Below are 25,174 nucleotides of genomic sequence, written 5' to 3'. Positions count from 1 at the left end.
CCAAACATGATTCCAGATCCGTGAGCATCTCTGCCTCCAGAGTCTCAGTGGACGCCTGCTTGGAAATGGTCTCTTTAGGTACATCCACATTCACAGACTCCTGCTGCAACGATGGGCGACCTCGCTGAACCAAATGGTCTGCCTAAGAGGGCACGAGACGAGGATTAAAAACAAGCCAGAGACAAAGCAAGAAGAAACAAAGGCTGTAAAGACAAGGAAAAATATGAAATGCTCAAACAAATAAAAGATTACTAGTTTAAAAGATTAAAAGTAAATGTTTTAAAAACTATATTTAGCTTATCTTGGTCTCCAACAATGTTCAGTCAGGTCATCTGGACGGTTTCTTTTTTTTGCTGAGACGTTTTGTCTTTCATCCAAAGGACTTCTTCATGCTGAGGAGCCACCAAACAAACTCATTACACAAACAGTATACACCATAGTGAAAAAAAAAAACAGTTTGCTGGTGCTAAGATGGCCTCCGGGGCCCACCCTCTCCCCTGTCAACACCTGGATTATTGAGCATGAACTTTGGTGTTTTGAACCACTTTGGCGTGACTGTCTCAGAGGAGTTGATGGGGGAGAGGGCGGACCCCGGAGGCCATCTTAGCACCAGCAAACTGTTTTGTTCCACTATGGAGTATGCTGTTGTGGGAATCAGTTTTGTTTGGTGGCTCCTCAGACTGAAGAAGTCCTTTGGATGAAGGATGAAACATCTCAGCAAAAAAGAGAAACCGTCCAGATGACCTGACTGAACATTGTTGGATTTTAGACCTGGACTACAGAGCGTGAACTTTGGTTATTTTGGTCTAGCTTTATAAACTGAAATAATAGTGGCAAACAATAACAAGTTGTTTTGTCGGTAGCTCTGTTTGTAAAACTTACTCCAACAGAAAGTTCTCTAACTCACAAAATAATCAAACAATTTACATTAACATGATCCCAGAATTATTTATAGACGACCTCAGGAATGTCCAACATTTTGATAAAACAAACAAACAAACAAACAAACAATTAGTTATTGTTTACGCCGCAGCCTTGGCTGAGGTCCGGAGTTGTTCTGATCTTACCAGTGTGTGTTGTGACGTAGAAAGAGACATCAAAATCTCATCAACTATGCGGTCAGACAGAAAAGACGCCAGACTCAGTTTCACCTCACTGACATTGTTTTTTCCCACAGGACAAAGAAAGAAAGAAATATAGGACAAACTGTAAACACTGTTTTCTTTTTGTACAAACACTTTGCTGCTGACTGACACACCTACACACCTGATCTTGTTGATAATGTCCACCCCTGACTGCTCCAGGAGGGTTTTTGTGGCAAAGCTTTTAGATACAACTATCCTGGCTGAGCTAGCCTTCATCAGCTCCCCACGAAGGTTATTCCTCTTCATCACATGGGGACACAGAGACTCGGCTGTCAACAACATGGACTCTAAAAGAATCTGAGAGAAAAATGATGACTGATTAAACTCATGGCTGACACGATGATAATACTAATAGCTGCCGTCAACTTTCAGTGAGAGAATCGTACCTGCAGTTGCTGATCCATGACAGTGGTCACCTCCCCAGCCATGGACTCTAGTTTTTCCTGGATGGGACCCATTGATGAACTGATGAGTTCCTCTCTGGAGGCAGATCCAAGATGGTAGAGGCTCGGGAGAAGCTGGGATCACAAAGAGCAGACAATCTGATCGTAAAACTTATTTTCAACATGAAAGTACTAGTCAGTGTAAAACTATATGCAACATTTAATCACAAAAATGCCATCAACTTAACACAAATGTGCGTTAAAACATCTAAACACCAGCACGCTGCTTGTGCTCTCACCGTTTTAGAGTTCCTGGCATCTTTAAGGAGATTCTCTGCTAATTGGACGTCTTCCAAGATAATGTCGGTCTCAGAGTTCTTCATAGAGTTTAGGTGGTCCTGGACCTTCACACAAATGCGGTCCATCATCTGAAAGGCAAAACCAACACATGAACCTTGGGCTGCTTCACATAAATTCATTCAGCCACCAATTATTACCCACCTGAAAAGGGCCTTGCTCTTCTATCTACTTTAATTAGTCCCAAACCGCAATATTCCCCCACAGATGCTAAATCGAAACGACCGGCTCGGTGCCGCGATATGTGCTCTTACTTTTATTGGCATTTCCAGTCACCATGGCGACGTAAATTGCAAACAAAGACGCCATTTTTCTAATTGAAAAACACTGACAGAACTCTTAAGAGCATCTAACTGCCACAGTGAGGTCACATGACCTAGAGTCAAGAGGTCTCTGAACAAAACACAGATTAACTTTGGAGCCATTTTGGATCAAGATGGCTGCCACTCAGAAAACTCAACATTTACTATTACGCTGTCATTCTTTCAGATATCGAGCTGAAATTTGGTATGGTCGAATTTGGTATTGAGAGCGAGTTGTTATACATTTCTAATGCAAATTAAAAATCCAAGATGGCCAACTTAGCTAAAAGCTAAAAGGGAAAAAATATGACAACTCAGCTATTTTAAAAGATTGAGCTAAAAGTTGGTGTGGTGGTACCTGACAGCGATGCACAACACATTCTGAATTCAAATCTAAAAATGCAAGATGGCTGCCAAAGCTAATTTAAAATGGATATACAGAACTCAGAGGTTTTCAGAGCTATTCAACTGAAATTTGGTGTATTGGTAGCTGAGAACAACCCCTAATAGTCTCTGACTGCAAATCAACTATACAAGATGGCCGCATGAGATAAAAAGGAAAAGTACTATAAATCAGCCATGTTTGGAGCTATTAAGCTGAAATACAGTATTGTGGTAGCTGAGAACAATGCCCAACAAACACACAGTACTGTCAAATCAAAATGTTAAAATGTCCACAATGTGGCAGTCAGTCCTTGTCAAAGTTTCTCTTTGAACATTCTAGTTGCTATTCTTCTCTACTGGATGTTTAAATAAAATTAAAAAAAAAACAGTTCAGACAGGGTCTAAAATAAAACTATGAGCGTGGACAACAACTTGTTGAGGCCGTCTCAGTTTGTGTCCTCACCTGCTGGGTGGTGGTCATTACAATGCCCTGCTGGAGCCTATAAGCCTGCTCCTGTAGGTATTTCCTAGTTTCGTGGTTCCTGTATAAATAATTCTCAATCTATAAAGAAAAATAAAGCACACATAAGGGCAATAAATTATTGATGTCTACTATTAGAATACACTTTCACCCCTACATTGAGCCAGATGGAGGTTTGAGGAAGCAGTAGGTGATTTTTCTACCTTTAGCAGAGCGTCTTCTGTTTTCTCCGGGCTTGCCTTCAGAGCCTGGGAGGCATCAATGATAGGGATGGGCATAAAACGAATGGTGAAATTCCTAATGGACACACAACCAGAGGAAGAGGAAAAATGTGAAAGCTAACAGGAGCACAAGGAGGAAAAATATTTTCTATACCGTGCAACATTTAGGCACATGCAGTTAGTGTTGTAGTACTCGAGACCGGTCTTGATCTCAAGACCACTTTTTGATGGTCTCGGTCTTGTCTCAGACTTGACCACATTTGATCTCGGTCTTGTCCCGGTCTTGGACATTGAGGACTTGGGATTTTATTTCAAGACCAGTCAAGACCACAACTGTGGAAATATCACTAAATTGTTTATTTAACATCTTTGTTTTTATTGGATATAAAACGCACTGGTTCAAATACAAACGATAACGTGACTCATTGCTAAATACATTTTTTGTTACTGCTGTCACGCTCACCCTCTTTCACTCACGGGTCACTCCCAGTGTGGCCAGGTTGGGTGCATGGTTTACTGCTAATTGGGCAGTTTTCATTCAGATTTTGCTGGGAACTCTGGGAATATTTTTTTTGAACTGTTGCATTTTTCCACACATTGTTAAATTACCTTGGCTTGTACTGATGTGTGTTCATGTTCAAACAGTAAATATACTGTAACAATATATTGACTGGGTGGATTTTTGTCTGATATGGTGTTTTTTTTAACAGATTTTTGGGCTGGAAAACCTCGACTCTAACTGGCAACACTGGTCACTCCAAGAAAATGACAAGTGATTGTCTGGGCGCAGGAGAAGATGTCTGCCATATCATCAGTTATAAAATTCAGCTATTTAAATCACAAATAATATATTTGTAATAATGCAACTATATGGTTATCCTTGGTGTTGAGTTTGGACTTATGAAGAGTGTTTTGCCACTGCAGTGTTTTAAGGCTCGTCATGTGATGAAACTGCTTCCAATTATACAGTTGTGTAATTTTATTGTTGAATCACATGAAGTTAGGCCACTGAATGTCTGATTTCTTTATTATGTAGCTTTGAAATTTTATAAAAGCTGATATATTCATTCAAAAGCAAACTTAAAGTTGCAGTATGTAACTTTTATTAAAAAAAATATAATAACATTTTATATTTTATTTATTTTATTTGAGGTCTTGGTCTCAACTTGGTCTCGGACTCTAAAAGTCTTGGTCTTGTCTTGGTCTCGGGTTAGGTGGTCTTGAACACAACACTACATGCAGTTTATCTGTAGTACAATTATGTGCAGTTCAGTGGAACACAAAAGTCAAAACTTCCATTTGTAAATTGAGAAGTTAAAGGGAAAAAGACTGATCAAACAGAGCATTATTTTATAGAGGGGAATAAAAAACGTCATATTTAGTTGAATCATGCAATACGCAGCTCTGAGGGGAAATGAGGTGCTGGGAGAATATGAACATGAAACAGAAGAAAAAGGTGGATGTCTTGGTGTGCCTCAGAATCAAGTCTCTTCACGTTACTGTTACACTCCTTAAATTGTACTCACATACAAGGAAAAGTACTGGCGTTATAAAAATACTTAAAAGTACAAAGTATTCTTCTCAAAAACTACTCAGAGTGTTAATTCCATTTTAATCAATTGATGTTTTATTGTATTGTCAATAGAAGTCATTCAGTTTGATTTGCTGTATATAATAGCTACATTCAACGAACATTTCTCAGATGCTCAGAAGCTCCGTCTTATTTTAGTACCAGTTAAACTGATGGCAGCGACAATGTCTAAGATCTTTGAATACTTAGACAAACTAATAACCCACACATACAAACAATAAAAAAAACATATCATATAGGTAAAACCTCGTACACTGCAATATGTTTTTTAGATTAGATACCAAGTCTTGTAAGCTGCTATCACCGTAGAGATCAAACAAAGTTTGCATCTGGACCTGTCTCCTTTTCACCCTCTGTACATGAAACATTCCTCCAGGTACGGCCACGGACACTCATCCTCAGCCTTTACCTCATCATTTTCTCTGTTGTTGTCCTGTCTCCATTTTGGCTTGTTCTCCAAATCTTCGGTCCATAAATGACTCTCTACTCTACGGAGTTGTCCTTTGCTTACATCATAGGTAATTGGTGCGTTCGTGATCTGAGAGCCTTATTGGCTACAAAGATGTGCATAAACAATTTGAATACTAATTCAAATTGCAGCTGTACTCAGTAGCGACTTCTGATTTTAAAAGTAGTGAAGTAGATTACATGGTCTAGATTGTACTTAAGTATGAGTAAAATTATACACTTGAAAGAAATACTCATAAAAGTACAAGTACCCAAAAAAATCTACTTAATTACAGTAATGTGAGTATTTGTAATTCGTTACTTAGGATTTCTAGGGTTTTCTTCCTACTGCTCTTCTACACCAGATGGCGCCAACGGATGCACACTTACGGCTCAGTACCCTGATGATAATTGTAGGCAGCTTACTGTAGGAGAAGATGGTGAACTCATAGGGATGAGGGTCCAAAGGTTCTATTGGTAGTTCAGGAAGGTCCCAGAGAGATTGCAGGTACAATGGGCAAGTGGGAAAGACAAGGAGCATCTGGAGAGAGCACCAGTAGATCCACAAAGAAAACAAGGAGGTCCAGGGTGTTGAGGGAACACAGAAGAATACTGAAAAGTGCAGGAGCAAGGAACTGGTATTAGCAATAAATGCTAAGGAACACAATAGTGGCCAGGAACACAACTACTGGTACCTGAAGTTAGACAATGCACCAGCATCGGGCAGAAGTCATCACTGCCATTTATACCCTACAGCTCAGAACCACCTGCAATCCAACTTATCCCCGTACTAACTGTCCTCCTTGCTCTCCAGGGTTGCAGTTCTACAGGTTACCTTATTTCACATTTTGTAAATAAACACTATTACTTTATTACTTGTCTTGGAGCTGCTCATTTCCGTCACTACTAGTCTGTGTACAAAGTATTAGTAAAACCTTACAATAAGTTGAATATTAAGGGAGGAAAGACAAATCAGATATTTTTGGTCTACATGTTGGCTCTGGATCAGTTCTATCTTCATTGTTACCAACCAGAGCAGGTTTTGTCTTGTCACAGTGTCATTGTTGCTGGATTCCCCATGTTTGTCTCCTTTGTTCCGTTCTCTCCTTCCTGTCTAAAAACACTTTAAGGTTTACTCTCTGCTCAGCGTGAAACAAAAAGACATTTGCGCTCTAACAGCCAAGCGAGTTAGTATTCATTTGTACTGCAGTTGAAAGCAAACATAAAATAAAATATTGTTTTTACACATCATTTTCAACCATAACAATAAAACAAGTCTGTTACAAGCTTGTGTTCAGTTTAGCATTAATGTGGAAAAAGGACAACGAGCAACCGGATCGTACAACTATTGTTAAATTGATTAAAACTTTATGGCTTTTACTCCACCACTAAAATCATTTTCAGCGTACCAAACATTTGTGTATTTTTGAAAAGTACTAATAATTGTTATCTGGAGAGGAAAGAAAATTCTTCTGAGCTTTATTTGGATTTAGATTTTAATGATGAACCAACGTGCCTCAAATCTGGAAACGTTTCTAAGATTATGACTAAATCTCTCATAAACACAAAACAAGTCTGTGAAGTAACTTACTTTTCTAGAGCGGCTGCTACATCCTGAAGACCCTGAGGGCTGGTGTTGTTTCTATCCCAGATAACAGTCCTGCACCAAACAAACAGGAAATATGATTCTCAACTTTTTAGCTGCACCATAAAAATACCCACAAGGCAAAACAGTTGCATAAAAAAAGACTCCTGCGTTGCTTTTTTAAATTCAGTTATGATTTATCTTGTATAAATTTAAGTTTACTATGATTTTATTCATGGTCCATTGTTGTTTTTTTGATGCCAATGTTCAGTAATTCAGAAACAACCCCCGAAACAGCTCATTCAAAACACACGTAAATGAAAATTAAAAACAAATACAGCACATAAATTCATATGCACAGTTAAACAAACAATTAGAAATGAAAAGATTACTTGAGTTTAGAATTAATATGCAGTGCCTTCGCAAGCATCTTGGCTCCCATGTCGCCCATGGCGTTCCCGCTGATGTCGAGCCTGGTGAGTGAAGAGTTGCTGCCGAGGGCGTTAAGAACAATGGTCAGATCACTTTTGAGTCTGGAGTCTGCAAGAGACAGGGAGGTGAGGGGCTGGGGGGTGGATAGGGGTGGAGGTTAATCACAGGCTGTCTCATAACTTGAATTATTACCCGACACATTGAAAGGTGGGCAATCGTGTAATTTTCCATGTATGTTTGTCAGCAAAATATCACTGGATGCATTTTAATGAAACTTTTGGGTTCAGCCTAATTAAAGATGGCCGCACAGCTAATCAACGTGAGCAAACATAAAATATCTCATATTGCGAGCCAAGGTTTGGTGTGGCAGTAACTCAGAGTTATCCCAGCACATCATTTGAGCACTAACTGATGAAGATCACTTTGAACAACTACAGGCAAGTCTGTTTTATAAAAAGTGTTCAAAATGATCATGCATGACTCCAAACCTTTGCACAGTACTGTCTGTATTTAAACATAAAATGTTTTTGTTCCTCGGTTGTGGCCAGATGAACAGTACATGATGTTCTTTGACCTGAATCAGGACGAGTGGCTGAACTACCAGTACATCAACTACATCAACAATTGCCACAGGTCAACATTAAAGGCAATCCTGTATTGACCCCCCCCCCCCCGCCCCAAAACCACACACACATAAGCAGACACACACACACCACCAGAGATAAGCTTGCTCACACAAACGATAAGAACATTTTAGCCTTTTAGGTAAAGGAATTACAGATTATATCAACGAGCTGCTCTCTGAAAAGAAACAAAACTGCACGGTCATCTTTCCTTCATCGTCATCATCGGACCCTTAGCCTAGCGCAGTGGGGGCAGTACGAACACCAGCAGCTTCCACCTTGACCGATCCTCAGCAAGATGGGTGAGGACCTGGGAAGGGAGCCCTGTCCAGCTACGGACGTCATCTGCCCATTAATGAGGAGGACGCCTCCTTTTATCAGTTCCATCAGCTTTTCCTTGAAGGATCACAATTACGTGTGACAGAGTTCACTACGTGGACAAACCACTTCAGTTTCTGCTTGATCTACATTAGGAATTTCCTCCTTACCACTATTTATTTACAGGCAGGAGGTGGAACACATGGAGAGCTGGTGCAGGAAGAACAACTTCCACATTGATCTGAAGGAGGTGGTCGTGGATTTCAGACAGAACAAACACACCTACCCCCCCTGAACATAGGAGGATCTGTGGTGGAAGTGGTCTCCAGCTACAAGTACTTGGGTGTACACATGAATGACAACCTCAGCTGGAGCAACAACACCACCAGCCTAATCAAGAAAGCTCATCAGAGACTCTACTTCCTCAGGCGGCTGAGACGAGCTGGTCTGGGAAGCTCAGTCCTCACCTCCTTCTACAGGTGTGCAGTGGAGAGCATCCTGTGCTCCAGCATCAACGTGTGGCATGGAGGCTGCACAGCTGCAGAAAGAAAAGCTTTGCAGAGAGTGGTGAAGGCTGCACAGAAGTCTGTTGGAGTCAGCCTCCCCACCACCACAGACATCTACACCTCCAGATGCAGGAAGAGGGCCACCTGCATCATGAAGGACCCCACTCACCCAGCACACACACTTTTTGCCCCACTCCCTTCAGGAAGGAGGTTGAGGAGCATTAAGTGTAGAACCACTAGACTGAGGAACAGCTTCTCTAACCAGGATTATCACTGTAATGCCACTTTAATTGGTGATCTGTCACTTTATCTGTGCTGCTGATTATCCATGCTGATGATTTATTGCCTTTAAGCTGTTGTATTCACACCCATCTGCTCACAACAGGCTCATGTTCAGGCTGCTGTTTAATTCATCGTATTATATTACATTAGTATTGTTTAGCATCCTAGATCCTTGTATACTGTTTCTTTTTATACTTTATATTTTTGCCATTTTTGGGTGTAACTGGGACCTTGAGTACACACTTTCGTTCCACCTCATGTACCAGATGTGATGCAAATGACAATAAAGAACATTGAACCTTATTTGTTGAACACCCTTTTACCCACCACCTACAGTTTCTCCATGTTGTCTGTGCTTCAGTGTTCACCTGCAGTCAACTTACAAAGATTTACCTCCATCACACACACGCGCATGCACACAAACACCAAGAGGGCAATCCAGCTTTCAGCAGCATCATTAATCTATCATATCACGTCTGTAACTGTGAGAGAAAGTAGGTACACACCAGGGCAAATCTTGTCACAGCTCCCCATTTACAAGGAGCTAACATGAGGAAAATATATTGAGACATGAAGGATTTGTTATAAGAACCACAGTCAGGTCTTGAATACTCAGATGAGAGCAGGATGGTCATATATAAAAAGGTTGCATGCTTAAAACACAAACCGTTAACGATGGCCTCTCTTTAATGTTACTGGTCTGTGCTGAGAAACTGTCCTGAGCCTCCACTGGTGATGGGGGCTACAGAGAACCAGCAACTTGCTTTGGTTTTGAGGGCGCTTATCGAAAATAGAACACCAGTAAGTAACTGACTTTATCCCTGCTGAATAATAATAAAACATAATTTAAAAACTGATACTTACTGACTCCTCCTCTTGAATCATGTGGACCAGGCCATCCAATATGGGAGCAAGGTTTCTAATTTAAACAAAAAGACAAAAGAGGAGGATAAATGTAAATGAGAATTTTATGAGGTTCATTCAACTCCTTCAAAATAAAGTTGTATTAATTATGATATGTGTTAGTCAACAGTTTCACAAGTGGAGCATAAACAGAAGGAAAATGTCTCAGTCAGTTCATTATGGTTTCATTCAGTGGGCAGCAGTCCAACAACATCCCTTCCCTCCCTGCGTTCTTACTTAGACTTGATGTTGTTGAAGTTCTTGCCCAGAGACAAGTGTTTGATGGAGCGGTTCTTGGCGAGCCACACGAGCAGAGCCGACAGTTCAGAGTCTAGGCCTGGAACAAGAAAAATAGAAGATTTCCACATATTCTCACTTTTTACCCCGCTCAAGTTTTAGGTTGTATTTTGTAAAATGTAGAGGAGAAAAGTTTTATCTCACCGTTATCAGAGAGATCCAGGCTGGAAATGTTTGGGATCTCAGCAATACAACTCTCGAGGATCTGAGAACCCCCAGACCTCAACTGAAAATCAAAACAAGAGACCAGGATTATGATTGTAGTCACACCACTGCTGCTCACCTACTCATGACCAGAAAAAACCCACAATGTGTTGACCACACTTCAAAAAATTATTATTCTCTTTTTTGTTGTTGTTGCAAGGACAAATAGCAGCAGCAGCAGCTAGCTGTACTTCCAGAGCAGACTAGGATTCAGATCAACTGTGTAATGTTAATTTGACAGTGATGCATGTGTTGCATCAGTTTATAAAACAGTGTTAAGTGGATATGAAATATTTGAGACTGGAGTTTTACCTCAAACTAGACACTAGCTCAAACTATCTACAAGAGAGAAGATATTATTTGTTCAGAACCTTCGCACAGAATCCCACTTTAAATCATCTGAACTACCCCTTGGATCTAAAGCAATGCATCAATGGTTGTTATTACAGGAAGATTTATTTTCTCCTATTCTTCTAATCTATCGGCTGCTTCCTTCTTCCATCTAGGGCACCCAGGGGAGCAGATGTGGGTGTGTTGATGGCAAGGGGTGGGGGTATTAAGGTCATTGCTCAATGGCTCAGAGTGGGGGTCATGAGGGTGGAGGCCGGTGTGGGTGCTTCACTTTCCCCACCTACATTTTAATACAACAGTCAGAGGGGTTCAAACTGGTGATCTGCCAATCACAGGCTCTCTAACCTCTGCAACACCACTCCGCTCTTGCAATTATAGTAAATTATTTAAATAATAACACAATTATGACATCATTTTTATTTTATTTTATGATTTTTTTCTTTATTTATGATTTTTTTCTTTATTTTTAGAAGGGGGGGCGGGCGCTTGTAAGCCCAACTAGGGTTTTTATGACCTCTCCTGCACATTTAGTTTTTTCCTTCACTTTTAATTTATGTGTGTTGTTTCTTTTTGTGCAAATAAATAAACAAACAAACATTTTCTATTCATAAAATAAGACAAAAAATGAATCCCATTGAAAAAATATAAGCAGAAGAAATATAAAATGCCCAATGAGACGTGCAAATAAAACAAAAACTGACGGAGATGTTAAACACCAGGAGTGAGCATGTTTGTACTTACACAGTGACCAAGCTTTCAGAGGCATTAGGAGGAGAAAACAGCACGTCAACGCCAAAATAGCAATTACCAGCAACAAAACACACACAAATACGTAATAATCATTCTTGTATTTCAACATAAACTCATCAAAAACAAAGTGGCGGGTAAAAGACACAGCAGTCACAAGACCTGCAGCTGAGGAACCTGAGGAACCTGAAACTCACGGTGCTGGAGTTCCAATGTTAAACCACAACAGAGCTGCTGGCTTTCCCTATTGTTTCCACACTCAGAACAGTGTTGGACCATCTTCATTGAGTAGTTCATGACAGGCTTTTAAATGGGTGAGAGATGCTTGATTCCCTGGAGCACCAATTCAGAAAAGATAAATAAATAAAAAATAGGGATCTGAATCTGGTGGCCATCTTGGATTTTGATGTGGCAAACCTTTTAACGGTCACTTTTCTTACACGTGCATCTAAAAAAAATTAGACTATTGTGAAAATGTTCTTTTTATGTCAATCACTTCAGAAAGTGAAGCTCATACCTTACATTCATTACACAGAGTGAAATATTTCCAGCCTTTATTTCTTGTGATTTTGATGATTATAGGTTACAAATAATGAAAAAATAATAATAATAAATCAGTGTCTCAAAAAATTTTAATATTGTGAAGAGATTTCATTTTGTAAACTCCTGGTGTCACACCCTAATCAGCTGATTAACTCCGGGACATGAGCTTCAAATGTCTCATTCCTCAAGTCCAGCCACTTCTGAACCAGAGACAACATCAAAAGTGTCTTACCTGCTGAGGAGACAAAGAACTGGACTGTTGCTCAGTGGTCCAGTGTCCTCTTCTCAGATTAAAGTAAATTTTCATGACATTTGGAAATTAAGGTCTCAGAGTATAGAGGAAGAGTGGAGACGCCCAAAATCCACATTGCTTGAAGTCCCGAGTGAAGTTTCCACAGTTAGTGATGGTTTGGGTCCATGTCCTCTGCTGGTGTTGGTCCACTGTGTTTTCTGGAGTTCACAGTCAACACAACATTTACCAGAACATTTTAGAGACATCATGCTTCCTTCTGCTGAGCAGCTTTATGGAGATGCTGATTTATTTTTCCAGCGGGACTCGGCTCCTGCCCACACTGACAAAGGCACCAAAAGCTGGCTGTGGAATATTATAACTTTCTGAGACACTGAATTTTGTTTTTTCATCATTTGTAGGACATAATCATCAAAATTACAAGAGATAAAGGCTTGAAATATTTCACTCTATGTGTAGTGAATCTGTGTCGTATATGAGTTTCACTTTCTGAAATGATGGACAAAAAAGTAAGAAAAAATATATATAGTAGATTTATTTGGATTGTTGTGAGAGGACACTCCCTGGCTGCCGTGAAAAACTGGCACAACAAAATAGGAAGTCTTAGCATATAGACTGTGAAAGATCCTGTGTAGCATTTATGAAGTTCTTACTTCACAGCAGCTGAGATCCAGAGACACGTCCTTCACACTGGGATTACAGGCCAGGCCAAGGAGGAGTGCTCTGCAGGGATAAAATACAGGCAGTAAGAAGGTCAGCAGATCATTAATAAACTGTTGAAGTTTGTGCAAACTGAGCAAATGCTTTTTATCTGAGAAGTCACATTTATTTTAAATCATTTGGGCGAAAAAGCAAATATTAGAAAACCTACAAATGGTCACAGAGAATCATAAAAGAGCTGCTGCTCAGCTGCAAGTAAAGAAGGTGAATTTGAAACTGAATATGTGTCTAACTTCAGGGCGTCTTGCGGCAGCTTGGTTCCTGACACGTTGATGGACCTGAGAGACTCAGCACTGCTGAAGAACTGCTTAAATGACGGAGGCACTTCTTTGCCTTTCCTGTACACAATAAAATAAAATAAAACACAAGAAAAATGTAAAACAGCCAGGATTCAAAATATATTGATCATTTACTATACGAGATTAAAAACTCCTGTAATCTAAACCAGAGAAAAACTTAACGACACAGCAGATTTGATAAAGACTGACTCATATTTTACTCAATAGATGCCAAAAGCCAACATGCCACTTTAAATGTTATAAAACATTTAAGAAAAACTCCATGCACCACAAATCAGACCAAACAGTGAAGATTTTAAAAACTGAGAATCTCAGGAAAACCCACTTTTGCTACACAACGGCTCTATTTTTCAGTTTTCTTGGAGCTCCTCAGACTGATGAAGCCCTCCGGATAGAGGGCGAAACGTCTTTCCACAAAAAAGAAACTGCCCAGATGACATGACTGACCATCATTGGATTTTTACCTGGATGATTGAGCATGAACTTTGATGTGCTCTACTTTTGCTTTTCTTCCACATATAGTACAGTAGTCCCTCGATACTTCATGGTTCGACATTCGCGGACTCATTCTTTCGCATTTTTTCTATGTAAGGTTGTACACGACACACAATTGTCAACTTTAATATTACGCAATTGGGACGGTATGGGATAAAAAGTTAATGGGAGCGGGAACCAACCAATAGGACAAAAAACAAAACAAAAAATAAATAAATACTTCAGACAGGTACTGCCATTTTGTAGTTTTTTTTCAATAGTCCATTACTGTAATGCACGTCAAAAGAACTACATGGCCCAGAAGCCAACAGTGCTTCCAGCTGCTGCTTTCTGCCGAAATTCAAAGCACAGCAATGGAGGGAGCAAACAGTAGCGGATAAACTGATGTGGTAAAAATAGTTTTGCAATGTAAAGTCAAAAGTAATGATCAATCTTTAAGCTCACAGGACTGGCAGGAAAGTCACAAATAATCCTGAAGCTGAACTAATCCTTCAAGTTGTAGTATCTTCACTGGTGAGTACCCATATACATTTTTGCAGTACTGTACAGTACAGATACGTATGTTGTTAAAATGATGTAGATTTAAGAGTTTAGAACATTGCAAGAGTGTGGGAAGGGTTTATAAAGCCTTAAACTATATATAAATACTAAAATAAATATAAAGTTCCTACTTCGCGGTTTTCCACCTATCGTGGTGGTGTCTGGAACGTGACCCCTGCGATAATACAGGGACTACTGTAGTCCTGTTTTCTGCTCTGAACACTTCCTTCTACTTTTCATAGTCTGCTCAGCTTCCCTAAATTCTGAGCAGCCATTAGACAACTTTTACTGCCCTCTTTTCTTTAATGACGTCTGAAAGAAGCTCCACATTTCACACATCAGTTCTTCTCCAGGGGTCTCATGTATAAACACACAAAAAAATCTAAGGGAACATTGCGTGAGTGCATGTACAAACCGGATTCCAAAAAAGTTGAGACACTAAACAAATTGTCAATAAAAACTGAATGCAATGATGTGGAGGTGCCAACATCTAATATTTTATTCAGAATAGAACACAAATCACAGATCAAAAGTTTAAACTGAGACAATGTATCATTTTAAGGGAAAAATCTGTTGTTTCCAAATTTCTTGGCGTCAACAAATCCCCAAAAAGTTGGGACAAGTCCATTTTTACCACTGTGTGGCATCCCCCCTTCTTCTTACAACACTCAACAGACGTCTGGGGACAGAGGAGACCAGTTTCTCAAGTTTAGAAATAGGAATGCTCTCCCATTCATGTCTAATACAGGCCTCTAACTGTTCAATCGTCTTGGGCCTTCTTTGTCGCACCTTCCTCTTTATGATGCGCCAAATGTTCTCTATAGGTGAAAGATCTGGACTGCAGGCTGGCCATTTCAGTATCCGGATCCTTCTCCTATGTAGCCATGATGTTGTGATTGCTGCAGAATGTGGTCTGTCATTATCGTGTTGAAAAATGCAGGGTCTTCCCTGAAAGAGATGACGTCTAGATGGGAGCATATGTTGTTCTAGAACCTGAACATAGTTCTCTGCATTAATGGTGTCTTTCCAGACATGCAAGCTGCCCATGCCACAAGCGCTCATGCAACCCCATACCATCAGTGATGCAGGCTTCTGAACGGAGCGTTGATAACAACTTGGGCTATCCTTGTCCTCTCTGGTCCAGTTGACATGGCGTCCCAGTGCTCCATAAAGAACTTCAAACCATGACTCATCTGACCACAGAACAGTCTTCCATTTTGCCACACTCCATTTTAAATGACCCCTGGCCCAGTGCAAACGTCTGAGCTTGTGGAGCTTGCTTAGAAATGGCTTCCTCTTTGCACTGTAGAGTTTCAGCTGGCAACAGCGGATGGCACGGTGGATTGTGTTCACTGACAATGCTTTCTGGAAGTATTCCTGAGCCCATTCTGTTATTTCCTTGACAGTGGCATTCCTGTTTAGGTGCAATGATGTTTAAGGGCCCAGAGATCACGAGCATCCAGTAGAGTTTTACGGGCTTGACCCTTACGCACAGCGATTGTTCCAGATTCTCTGAATCTTTTGATGATGTTATGCACGTTTGATGATGATAACTTAAAAGTCTTTGCTATTTTATGCTGGGTAACACCATTCTGGTATTGCTGCACTATCTTTCTGCGCAACAATGGTGGAATTGGTGATCCTCTTACCATCTTGGCTTCTGAGAGACACTGACACTCTGAGAAGCTCTTTTTATACCCAATCATGTTGTCAATTGACCTCATTAGTGTTAATTGGTCTTCCAGTTGTTCATTATATGCTCAATTTCCTTTTTCCAGCCACTTATTGCTACTTGTCCCAACTTTTTTGAGATTTGTTGACACTGTGAAATTTTGAATCAACATATTTTTTTCCTTTAAAATGTTACATTTACTCAGATTAAACTTTTGATCTGTCATCTATGTTATATTACGAATAAAATATTGATATTTGCCATCTCCACATCATTGAATTCAGTTTTTATTCACAATTTGTTTAGTGTCCCAACTTTTTTGGAATCCGGTTTGTACTCCTTTGACCTGCTGTGAAACTCTGCTCACCTCAACGCAAACTTTTTCAGTTCACAGTACGAGACTGCAAAGTAAAGAAACTCACCTAAATGCACTGAAATATGCCGTCATTGGTTTTCTGAGCTTGTTGAAGCGCAGCAACTTGTTTGTTCACATCAACTACTTACTGAATAATCTAAGACTGACCAAGCTCCAGAGTGTCTCTGTGTTTAGGGTAATTAATTTATTAAAAAATGTGTAAAGATGGAAATGCCTCATAAGTGCTCGCTGGCTGATCAGCTCATTCAGTGACAACCAAATCCACACACTCTTCTTTGCACTCATGTGGCAAAGAGTGGAGATATTTTTACACCCAGATACTTATTTAGGAGCATATCTGACTCACAATCCATAAAATGTTTCATTCTGCTACGACAGCTTTCAGTTAGAAAACAACACACTCTTTGATACATGAGGTCCCAGATGTGCAAATAGCCAGATCTCCAGAGCAGCAGAAAGCACAAGCTAGTGATTACACAGCATCACCAGCAGGTGTCAGCCAATAACAGAGACTGATCCAGAAGCTTAGGACCTGATATTTTGCTAAACCTATGATCTCATCTTTCAGTATAAAAACAAGCATTTGTTCCTAAAATATTATATAATTAGAAAATACTTTTTGACTGACTCTACATAATTCCTTTTTGAAGTTTAAATCTAATTATAAATTTGGATTTATTTGTAAATCAAATCACGATCACTTACTTTTTTAAACTAAACATTATAGCAGAAACCTAATGAATAAGATCGAGAATTTAAGTAAACACTTTTTATTTAAGAATTCTATTTTAACTCAACCCTAACAAAAGTTTTTTTATTTGGCATCTGCAAAACTGGCCAATTATTAATTATTGCAGTTCCTTCCACTCTTTTTGTGCATGTCACCTTAATACTTCTGAAAAAAATCATATAATTTTACTTCTAACTGGATCTTTTTTTTTACAGAACATAATAAAAGTACCAGAAGGGTTGTACTCTTTCCTCTCATCCATTTTGGTCAGTCGAGCTGTGAAAGTTTTTACCTGAAGACACTCTTGGACACACTTAGAACAGCAAGGTGTTTGACCGAGCCTCGCAGCAGAGCCTCGCAAACCTGAAACACATAATGTGACGACACACGTAGCATCAGAGGAGAACACGACCGGCGTTCAGATTGTTCTAAAAACTTTTCAGTATTTGTTTATGTGTAAATGCACAAAGGGCTGTGCATTAGCAAGAAAACTATAATTTAGAGGCCAATCCATATGTTGAGTGACTGTCTGACAGCTGGCTACAATCAATAAGCTGCAGTTGGCTTTCAGACCCACATCGATATAGTATTTAGACAACTTCGCATGCAGCCAACTGCAACATAGAAGGAACTCTGCAAAATGTCAACAAAGACGTTCATCAGACAACGAGTTGCAAATCTAACTGAATGTTCTGGTTTACAGAGCGTAGCTGTGTAAACCTGTGGGTTATGTTTTGATTAAAAGTGTGACTGAATATCCCAATAGATGGGAAACTTCTAATTATCCCTGCATTTAATCCAGTCCCCCCTCCCATTCAGCAGATGGAGTGACTCACTTGATCCAATGAGCAGTCCGTGTTGGAGAGGTCAAGAGTTACCAGGCTGTTGTGTTGACCGAGGAAGTTGTAGAAGTGCTGGAAACAAAGAAATTGCATCAGATCGTTCCAATGGGTTGAACAAAGTTAACAGAATCATTTAGACTAATTTTAAAGCTTTTGTTGTTGTTTTTTTACCAATTGCGTTGTAGTTCATTTTAGACTTGTACAAATCAAGACACACCGTGACTGAGTTTTGTTCATATTACATGTAAAAAAAAAAGATTTCCTGTGAGATCCATGTTAAATAAATTTAGATAAACCAGCTGGTATTGCAAGATGAAAGAAAAACTGTAGGAGTTGTGGTTTTGTCCCTGGTGTCGTGTTTATCTGCGTTCCCTCTGATCCTCTGTTTCTCTTTATAGGGTTTGTGTTTCTTTAGTATCTAGCTCCATCTTGTGTCGTATTCATGTCTTGCATCCTCTGTCTCTTTCTCTGGCATCTGTGATTACTCACAGGTGCCTTCACTTGGTCTAACTGGTGTTTCCTGTATATAAGTCTGTTTCTCTGTGTTAGTCTTTGTCCTGACATTGTCTTATGTCCACTGGTGATGTCTGTCTGTCTATCTGTCTGTCTGTTATGTAAGTACCTCCTGTTTATCCATGTTTATTTTGCTGCCCTGTCAGCTCTTTTGCTTTGTTAATAAATTATTTATTTTACATTATTCTGAGTCCTCGCCTACACCACTGGGTTCACCAACACCAGCCTTTTGTGACAAAAACAGTTTTCCAAAAGTTATCATGACAGTCACTTCTTTCTGTCACTATCTCAATATATCACTTTATTTAGTTTACACAAAAACAAAAGGGTAAAATTCCAAAAAAAGGGGATAACACTTAGTCCTAAATAAAAATGGCAGTACTTTATATTTGCATATAAATACAACAAAACACTGATGTGTTTTAACTTAAACATGAACATGCTTTAGTTGGAGCTAGGGCTGCATATTTTGAAAAAAATTTATTGCAATCTTTCTAATGAATACTGTAATAACGTATTTTTGTTTTTTCCTGCAAAACATAAAAATACACACATGCTGGGATTAATAAAGAACATCTATTTATCTAATTCAACAAGACAAAAGTTCAAGTTTTATTTGCATTTGAAAGCAGTTAATAGTTTTATAAGTTGACCCCATGACCTTAAAACCAATAAGCATCATTGCTGACCCATGAGTTGTTGAGCTGTAAAGTTTGATATTCCCAAGTTACATCGTTGCAGAGTTAGAACTCGGACGTTAAATTGTCCAGCAACAATAGAACAGTGCGTTTGACTGTTGTATTGAATTTTTATTTAGCCTGCAGTATGGGTTGAGGATTCCTCTCGGCTACTACCACACCAAAGTTTAGCCTAAATGAGTTGAAGCTAAAAGAGTCATATTAGATCACAAATAACTGACATTAGTGGAAAAGTAGATACAAAAAATATGAACCAATAAGCACAAATTAGCAGAAAAATAAAATTCAAAAAAGCTTAAAAGCTACAGTGAACACAGAAGTAGCTGAAATCCAGCAAAAAATGCTCAAATGAGCAGACATACGCTTCAAGACCACGTTTAATGAATTAAAGAGGAAGAAGTCAAAATGATCACAGAAAAGGTAAAATTAGCAGAAAAAGGCTCAAACAAGCTAAATAAAATTAAAAAAAGAACTGAACAGTAGCTGAAAGGCAAGAAAATATGAAAAGAAAAAAAGAGCATAAAAAATATATAGTGCAGGTAAAAAAGTTTGTAAGCTCAATCATTCAGGTAAATAAATCACAAAAAAAGGTTAAATCAAGTCAAAAGAAACTGTCCAGATGACATGATCATATAGCACAGGTAGTGATTTGTAATATAAAAAATACCTTAATCACAAAAACATATAAACGTCTTTTAGTGTTAATAAACAGCGAGTCTAACCCCCCAAAAAAGACAGTCTGTGCATGCGTTCTCTGCTAGCAGGAGTTTGGATGTGCAGATAAGTTGTACATGAGCTAATGATGTCAGTTTTAGTGCACCATCATTTAATTCAGTTACATTTTAGATAGGAAAGTCCCAGGAGGTTGGAGAGCAGAATGGGGGATGATGTATCGGTTTTGAGCCCCCCAGCCACAGTGCTGGTCACAGGTCACATGCGAACACATACAGACAAATATAAATGTTTTACATGAGCTTTATGGAGGTCAGATGGTTCCATTAGGAGGGCAGGCCTGTTTGGATAATGATAGGGAAAACACTGCACTGAAAAAAAAAAAATGAATAAGCCAGTCCAAAATGATTTTTTTTTTACTTTTACAGTGCAGTATACATTTCGGAGACAGGTTTTTGTATTCATCTTGTATAAAAAGGTGCCCAGTCACTTTTCTTTCTGTCCCTTCCTGCTTTATGTAGTACCTGCATGTCGTCTCCTCGAAGCACGTTCCCTGAGAGGTCCAGATGGACGAGGCTGCTGGGGGTTAATGGGTTGGCACTCAGTGACTGGCAAAGGCTGTTTATCCCTAGAAACATACACAGATAATAAAATGAATCCCATAGTTTCAGCATTATCACAACACTTGAATCTCCGTTGGATGTTCTGACAGTGAAGTGAACAGCAGAGGAAATGAGCATTGATGGGAACGAAGAGGATCAGAATTTGAATCAACAACAATTTGCTTTTCATGCTTTTGTAAAAATGATTTTTTTTTAAAAGATAGAATGTATCAAACAAAATGGAAACTGCAGACAGACCGAGCTCCAAATATTATTACGGTAAGTGCTCGGGTGCTTTCTGTGATCAGTATGCATTTAAGAGATAAAGGTCGTGTGTGTGTGTAGATGCTGATGGCAGTAGGCAGCTTTACACTAACAGACACCCACTATAACATATCTATACTTAGAGGTTTGACTGGATGTATGCAAAGTTTTGATCAAAGCAAACGGAAATAAACCTTCAGACACCAACTATCAAAATAAAACTGGTATTAAAAAAAGAGTGCACACAATCCTCTGTAGGCACAGCTTATAGATTTGACCTTTGACAAATAATCAGGGTTCAGTTAAAGAGCCATGAGCTCTTTTCTAACCCACACAACAAAACATGATCTCTCTTTACTGCCTGCCTGAGAGCAGAACAGGTTTACATGGGAGTCCCATCGGGCTGTCAGAACATTTAAATTGACTGGAAACACGTTTAATGTTACTGAAATGATCAAGACGAACAAATGTTGTTCAAACAGTCCAGGCTTTTTAAAGAATAAAAGGACTTTTCATCAGGATAAAATGAACTGATGCCTCAAATGTCCCTCCAGGATTAATAAAGTATCCATCCATCCATCCATCCAGCCAGCCAGCCAGCCAGCCAGCCAGCCAGCCAGCCAGCCAGCCAGCCAGCCAGCCAGCCAGCCTTCTTAAGTAATATGCGTTGAAGAACAAAATTTATGCAATTTAAAACAAATAGGGTCATCAGAATAAATATTTTATTCCTTTTCTGACTAACCAAGTTATTACTACATTAATTAAGTCTCATGATGCCAGCAGGAGATGCGGTCCGATTATTAATGGACATTTTCAGAGAGCACATAAATTAATACATAACCAAACAAAATCTAGCTGATCACAAAGTGATGCTCTTATTGGCTTACAGTGGAGTAAATATTCTTGTTTTAATGTTTTATTCTATTCATCGATTTTTTTCATCCACGTCCTTCTTAGGTTGCGGGGGTCACTCTGGACAGGTCTCCAGTCCATCACAGGACACAGAGAGACAAACGAGACAAACAAACATTCACTCTCTCACTCACACCTAGGGACAATTTAGAGTTACCAATCAGCCTAACATGCATGTTTCTGGTCTGTGGGAGGAAACAGGAGTACCTGGAGAAAACCCACACATGCACGGAGAGAACATGCAAACTCCACCCAGAAAGGCCTCAGACCAGAATTCAGTCCAGCAACCTTCTCACTGAGCTCACTGACAGCTCTACCAACTGTGCCACCTTCTTATAATATTCACTTATTTAGTCATCTGGGATACAGGAAGACCGCGCATACCTTTGGGTGATAGTGAGGTTTTGGAAAAGTTCAAATGCTTGAGCCCCTTACAAAGTTTGGCAAACTGAGCCCCCAGTGATGACACTCCTGCAGGAAGAAAAAAACAACACGTTAGCTTCATTTCTTGGTGCTGCAGCATTGTTATTCTAAAGCTGGATTCATTTAGACACCATTTCATTTTACATACGAAACCCCTTTACAGGCAGATTATCTCACAACAGGTGCTACTTGTCTGCATCAGCCAGCTACTTTATTTCTGCCTCATTAAAAAAATATATATATGTTGACTATAAGTTAGGCCTGTTGCAATAAACAATAAATCAATTAATCGCATGATAAATGAAAATTATCAACCTCATTTTCATTTATCAGCTTTATCGTTTCTTCGTGTCTCTCTCTTTCTACTGAAGACACTGGATGACAAAAGGCTCAACTCTGGTGCTCTTCACTGACCCCTCCCTTTCTCTTTTCTCTTTAAAATCTGTTTCAACCGTCCAAAATCGTGTTTTTGGATTGTTAAACACAGCTAAGCTGAGAAGCTAAGCTACGAGCTAAGATAACAGGACAACCTTACCCAGAAGGACATGCGGCTCACACGATCTCTCACGTACAACATGTAATTTAAATAATTCAGACTGAAATTTAACAGAAACACACAGAACTTACTGTTACTGTAAAGTTTCATCATATAATGAAACCAAAACACAACTTTAATACAGAAAATTATCAATGAAAACCTAAATTTGATATTTAGCAATCTTTTATTAGAGCAATTTCTGTATGGGTTGCAAATGAATTCGTCACAATTCTTCAAGTGGTCTAAATAAATAACACACTTTGCAAGGCCCTCCTGAAGTCCTGAGTCCCGTGTTTTGGGCCCACCCTCTCTACATTAGCATTTTTATTGATTATTTTTCTCTCATCTCATCCTAGAGACTCCGACTCACTTCAGCCTTCACTAACAACAGTGAAGTCCTAACCAATGAGAGCTCCTATTTCTGCCTAGAGACAAAAAAAAATAGAAGGAAAATCTGATTGGATAACTGTAGTTTCATGAATTTAAAAAGTTGTGCTCAACTGTTTACAGAAAATAAGATAAATTATTCAGAAATACTACATAGAAAATATTTATCTAAAGTAAATATTGAATTAGCATGTTAGGCTGATTGCTAACTCTAAATTGTCCCTATGTGTGAGTGAGAGAGTGAATGGTTGTTTGTCTCTATGTGTCCCTGTGATGGACTGGAGACCAGTCCAGGGTGTACCTCGCCCCTCGCACAGTGATTGCCGGACATGGGCATCGGCGACCCCCGTGACCCAAAATGTAAGAAGCGGGTAAAAGATAATGGTTGGATGGAAATAATGAATTAAAATTCTAAATGTACGGTAACATTTCATATGTGCTGACTTCTCAGAAGGTGTTGAAGGCCCTGAGTATTCCCCCTCAGTGGCATGTATATTGATTTTTTTGGGTTCTGGAAAGACAGAAAGACCTTAGGCTAAAGATATTACTACTCTACTAAAAAAGTTAATATAACAACTTACAAGCAAAATAATGTGGTGTTTAATCATGCAATATAATGAACTAAATATGCATATTTAAGATTAAAGAAGCAGAATTTGGGCTTTATTCCTACTTGTAAAAAAAAATCTCAGTTAAACCCGTCTATTTTTTTTTTTGCTCCAGTTTGAATGTCTTCATATCACATTCTGTATCCACTATTCTCAAGCCTGTTTGAGGTCTTACTCTAACTACGGCAAACCATTTAAAAATGTACAATAAACAGACTGCATGTAAAAGATAACATTCAACTGAACAACATAATCTTTATGTGTTTTCAGAATCATCCCCATATAGAGAATGTAACACACAATCTAATCAGTCAATAAAGTGAAGACGTGTTTTGGAGGACTTCAAACATCACATCATCATCTTTGAACGCCATTGTACCTCTGTCCTCCAGAGGGTTGTTAGAGAGATTAATGCTGATGAGTCCTGAGCTTGGGTTGTGGGCCAGGGCAGTAGCCAGCTTCTGGGCAAACTCACTACAATGTAAAAAATAGAAAAGAAAAGAAAAAAAAAACATCTTGTTATTCGTTTGTGTCCAGTGTACAACAAAATGCTTACCTCAGACAAAAAAATGCTTCAGCACAACTAATGCTTAACAATCTATATTAATGAATGTGTCTGTACTGAAAAGTTTCTTAGTCCAAATGAAAACACAAAAATATGACACTGTAAATGTGATATACGTATGATGTATATTTATGACACATAAAAAGCTGGAAATGAAACGATAGTTTGTATCTTTTGAATAATTTTCTGTGGAAAGGCTATAAACAATAAATATGTTACCTGTTGCCGAACAACCCAATTTTGGAGAAATAAAGTTCAGTTTCATTTACAGCTAGTCTGAGTGAGACCAAGACCAAAGTGGATTATTGTCCATTTCACATTACACAGTAATTTGCAAAGAATTTTATAATAATTTTCAAGCACAAATTGCAGAAACAGCTAGCTTTAGCACTTTCAATGCAGACAGGGGCATTTCCTGCAGGTATAAATATATACACAAATAATGTACAAGTGATTGTGGTGTAAATTTAGTATTTCATTGTTTCTCATTATATTTAATTGTTTTTATGCTTTTATTCATGTTGTTGTAATATGTTATTAATATTTGATGCTGTGATCTTTTTGGTAAGCACTTTGATAACAGTTACTGTTTTAAATGTGCTATATAAATAAATGTGACTTGACTTGACTAACTGTTTTTTTTAAATAGTGTTAAAATAAATCACAGTGAATCTTTTTAATGCCAAAACTTCTGTGTTTGCATTTAATTTTCTTTATTTTAAATCCCATTATTTTATCACATTAAAGCAGTCTCCCCTGAGCAACTTAAAGTGTGATCTAACTTTCAAATTTTTTATTTACAAATAAGGTGTAAACAAACTGAAACTGCTGTAAAATGGATATAGAAACATAAAAACTACAGAAGGGAAACGAACATTTAGAAAGCAGAGTTGAGCATAAAAAGAGGATACAGTAGTCCCTCGTTTGTCACGGGTGTTTGGGACCACGCCCACCCGCGATAAGTGA

At 38.8% G+C, this 25,174-nt stretch overlaps 1 protein-coding gene across 1 annotated transcript in view; it reads right to left on the bottom strand.

Annotated features, from left to right (window-relative positions):
- Positions 1-25,174, bottom strand: part of LOC119410162 (F-actin-uncapping protein LRRC16A) — a 71,147-nt gene that overhangs the window by 14,508 nt on the left and 31,465 nt on the right. The window contains exons 11-30 of the mRNA XM_037677073.1: positions 24,023-24,117; positions 22,072-22,158; positions 20,434-20,537; positions 18,021-18,098; positions 17,477-17,547; positions 13,306-13,410; positions 13,006-13,075; positions 11,554-11,565; positions 10,402-10,483; positions 10,198-10,297; positions 9,922-9,976; positions 7,289-7,461; positions 6,903-6,971; positions 3,256-3,349; positions 3,035-3,133; positions 1,828-1,956; positions 1,532-1,663; positions 1,267-1,442; positions 1,068-1,155; positions 2-142 (exon numbers count right to left, since the gene is read on the bottom strand). Coding sequence (XP_037533001.1) covers positions 2-142; positions 1,068-1,155; positions 1,267-1,442; positions 1,532-1,663; positions 1,828-1,956; positions 3,035-3,133; positions 3,256-3,349; positions 6,903-6,971; positions 7,289-7,461; positions 9,922-9,976; positions 10,198-10,297; positions 10,402-10,483; positions 11,554-11,565; positions 13,006-13,075; positions 13,306-13,410; positions 17,477-17,547; positions 18,021-18,098; positions 20,434-20,537; positions 22,072-22,158; positions 24,023-24,117 — 1,960 coding nt within the window. The remainder of the gene's footprint in view (position 1; positions 143-1,067; positions 1,156-1,266; positions 1,443-1,531; positions 1,664-1,827; positions 1,957-3,034; positions 3,134-3,255; positions 3,350-6,902; positions 6,972-7,288; positions 7,462-9,921; positions 9,977-10,197; positions 10,298-10,401; positions 10,484-11,553; positions 11,566-13,005; positions 13,076-13,305; positions 13,411-17,476; positions 17,548-18,020; positions 18,099-20,433; positions 20,538-22,071; positions 22,159-24,022; positions 24,118-25,174) is intronic.

Source organism: Nematolebias whitei, chromosome 5, assembly GCF_014905685.2.
Source record: "Nematolebias whitei isolate Nwh7 chromosome 5, NemWhi1, whole genome shotgun sequence".
Lineage (NCBI taxonomy): Eukaryota > Metazoa > Chordata > Actinopteri > Cyprinodontiformes > Rivulidae > Nematolebias > Nematolebias whitei.
Note: the sequence above shows the minus strand (reverse complement) of the source record. Positions and strands in the feature narration are given on the sequence as shown.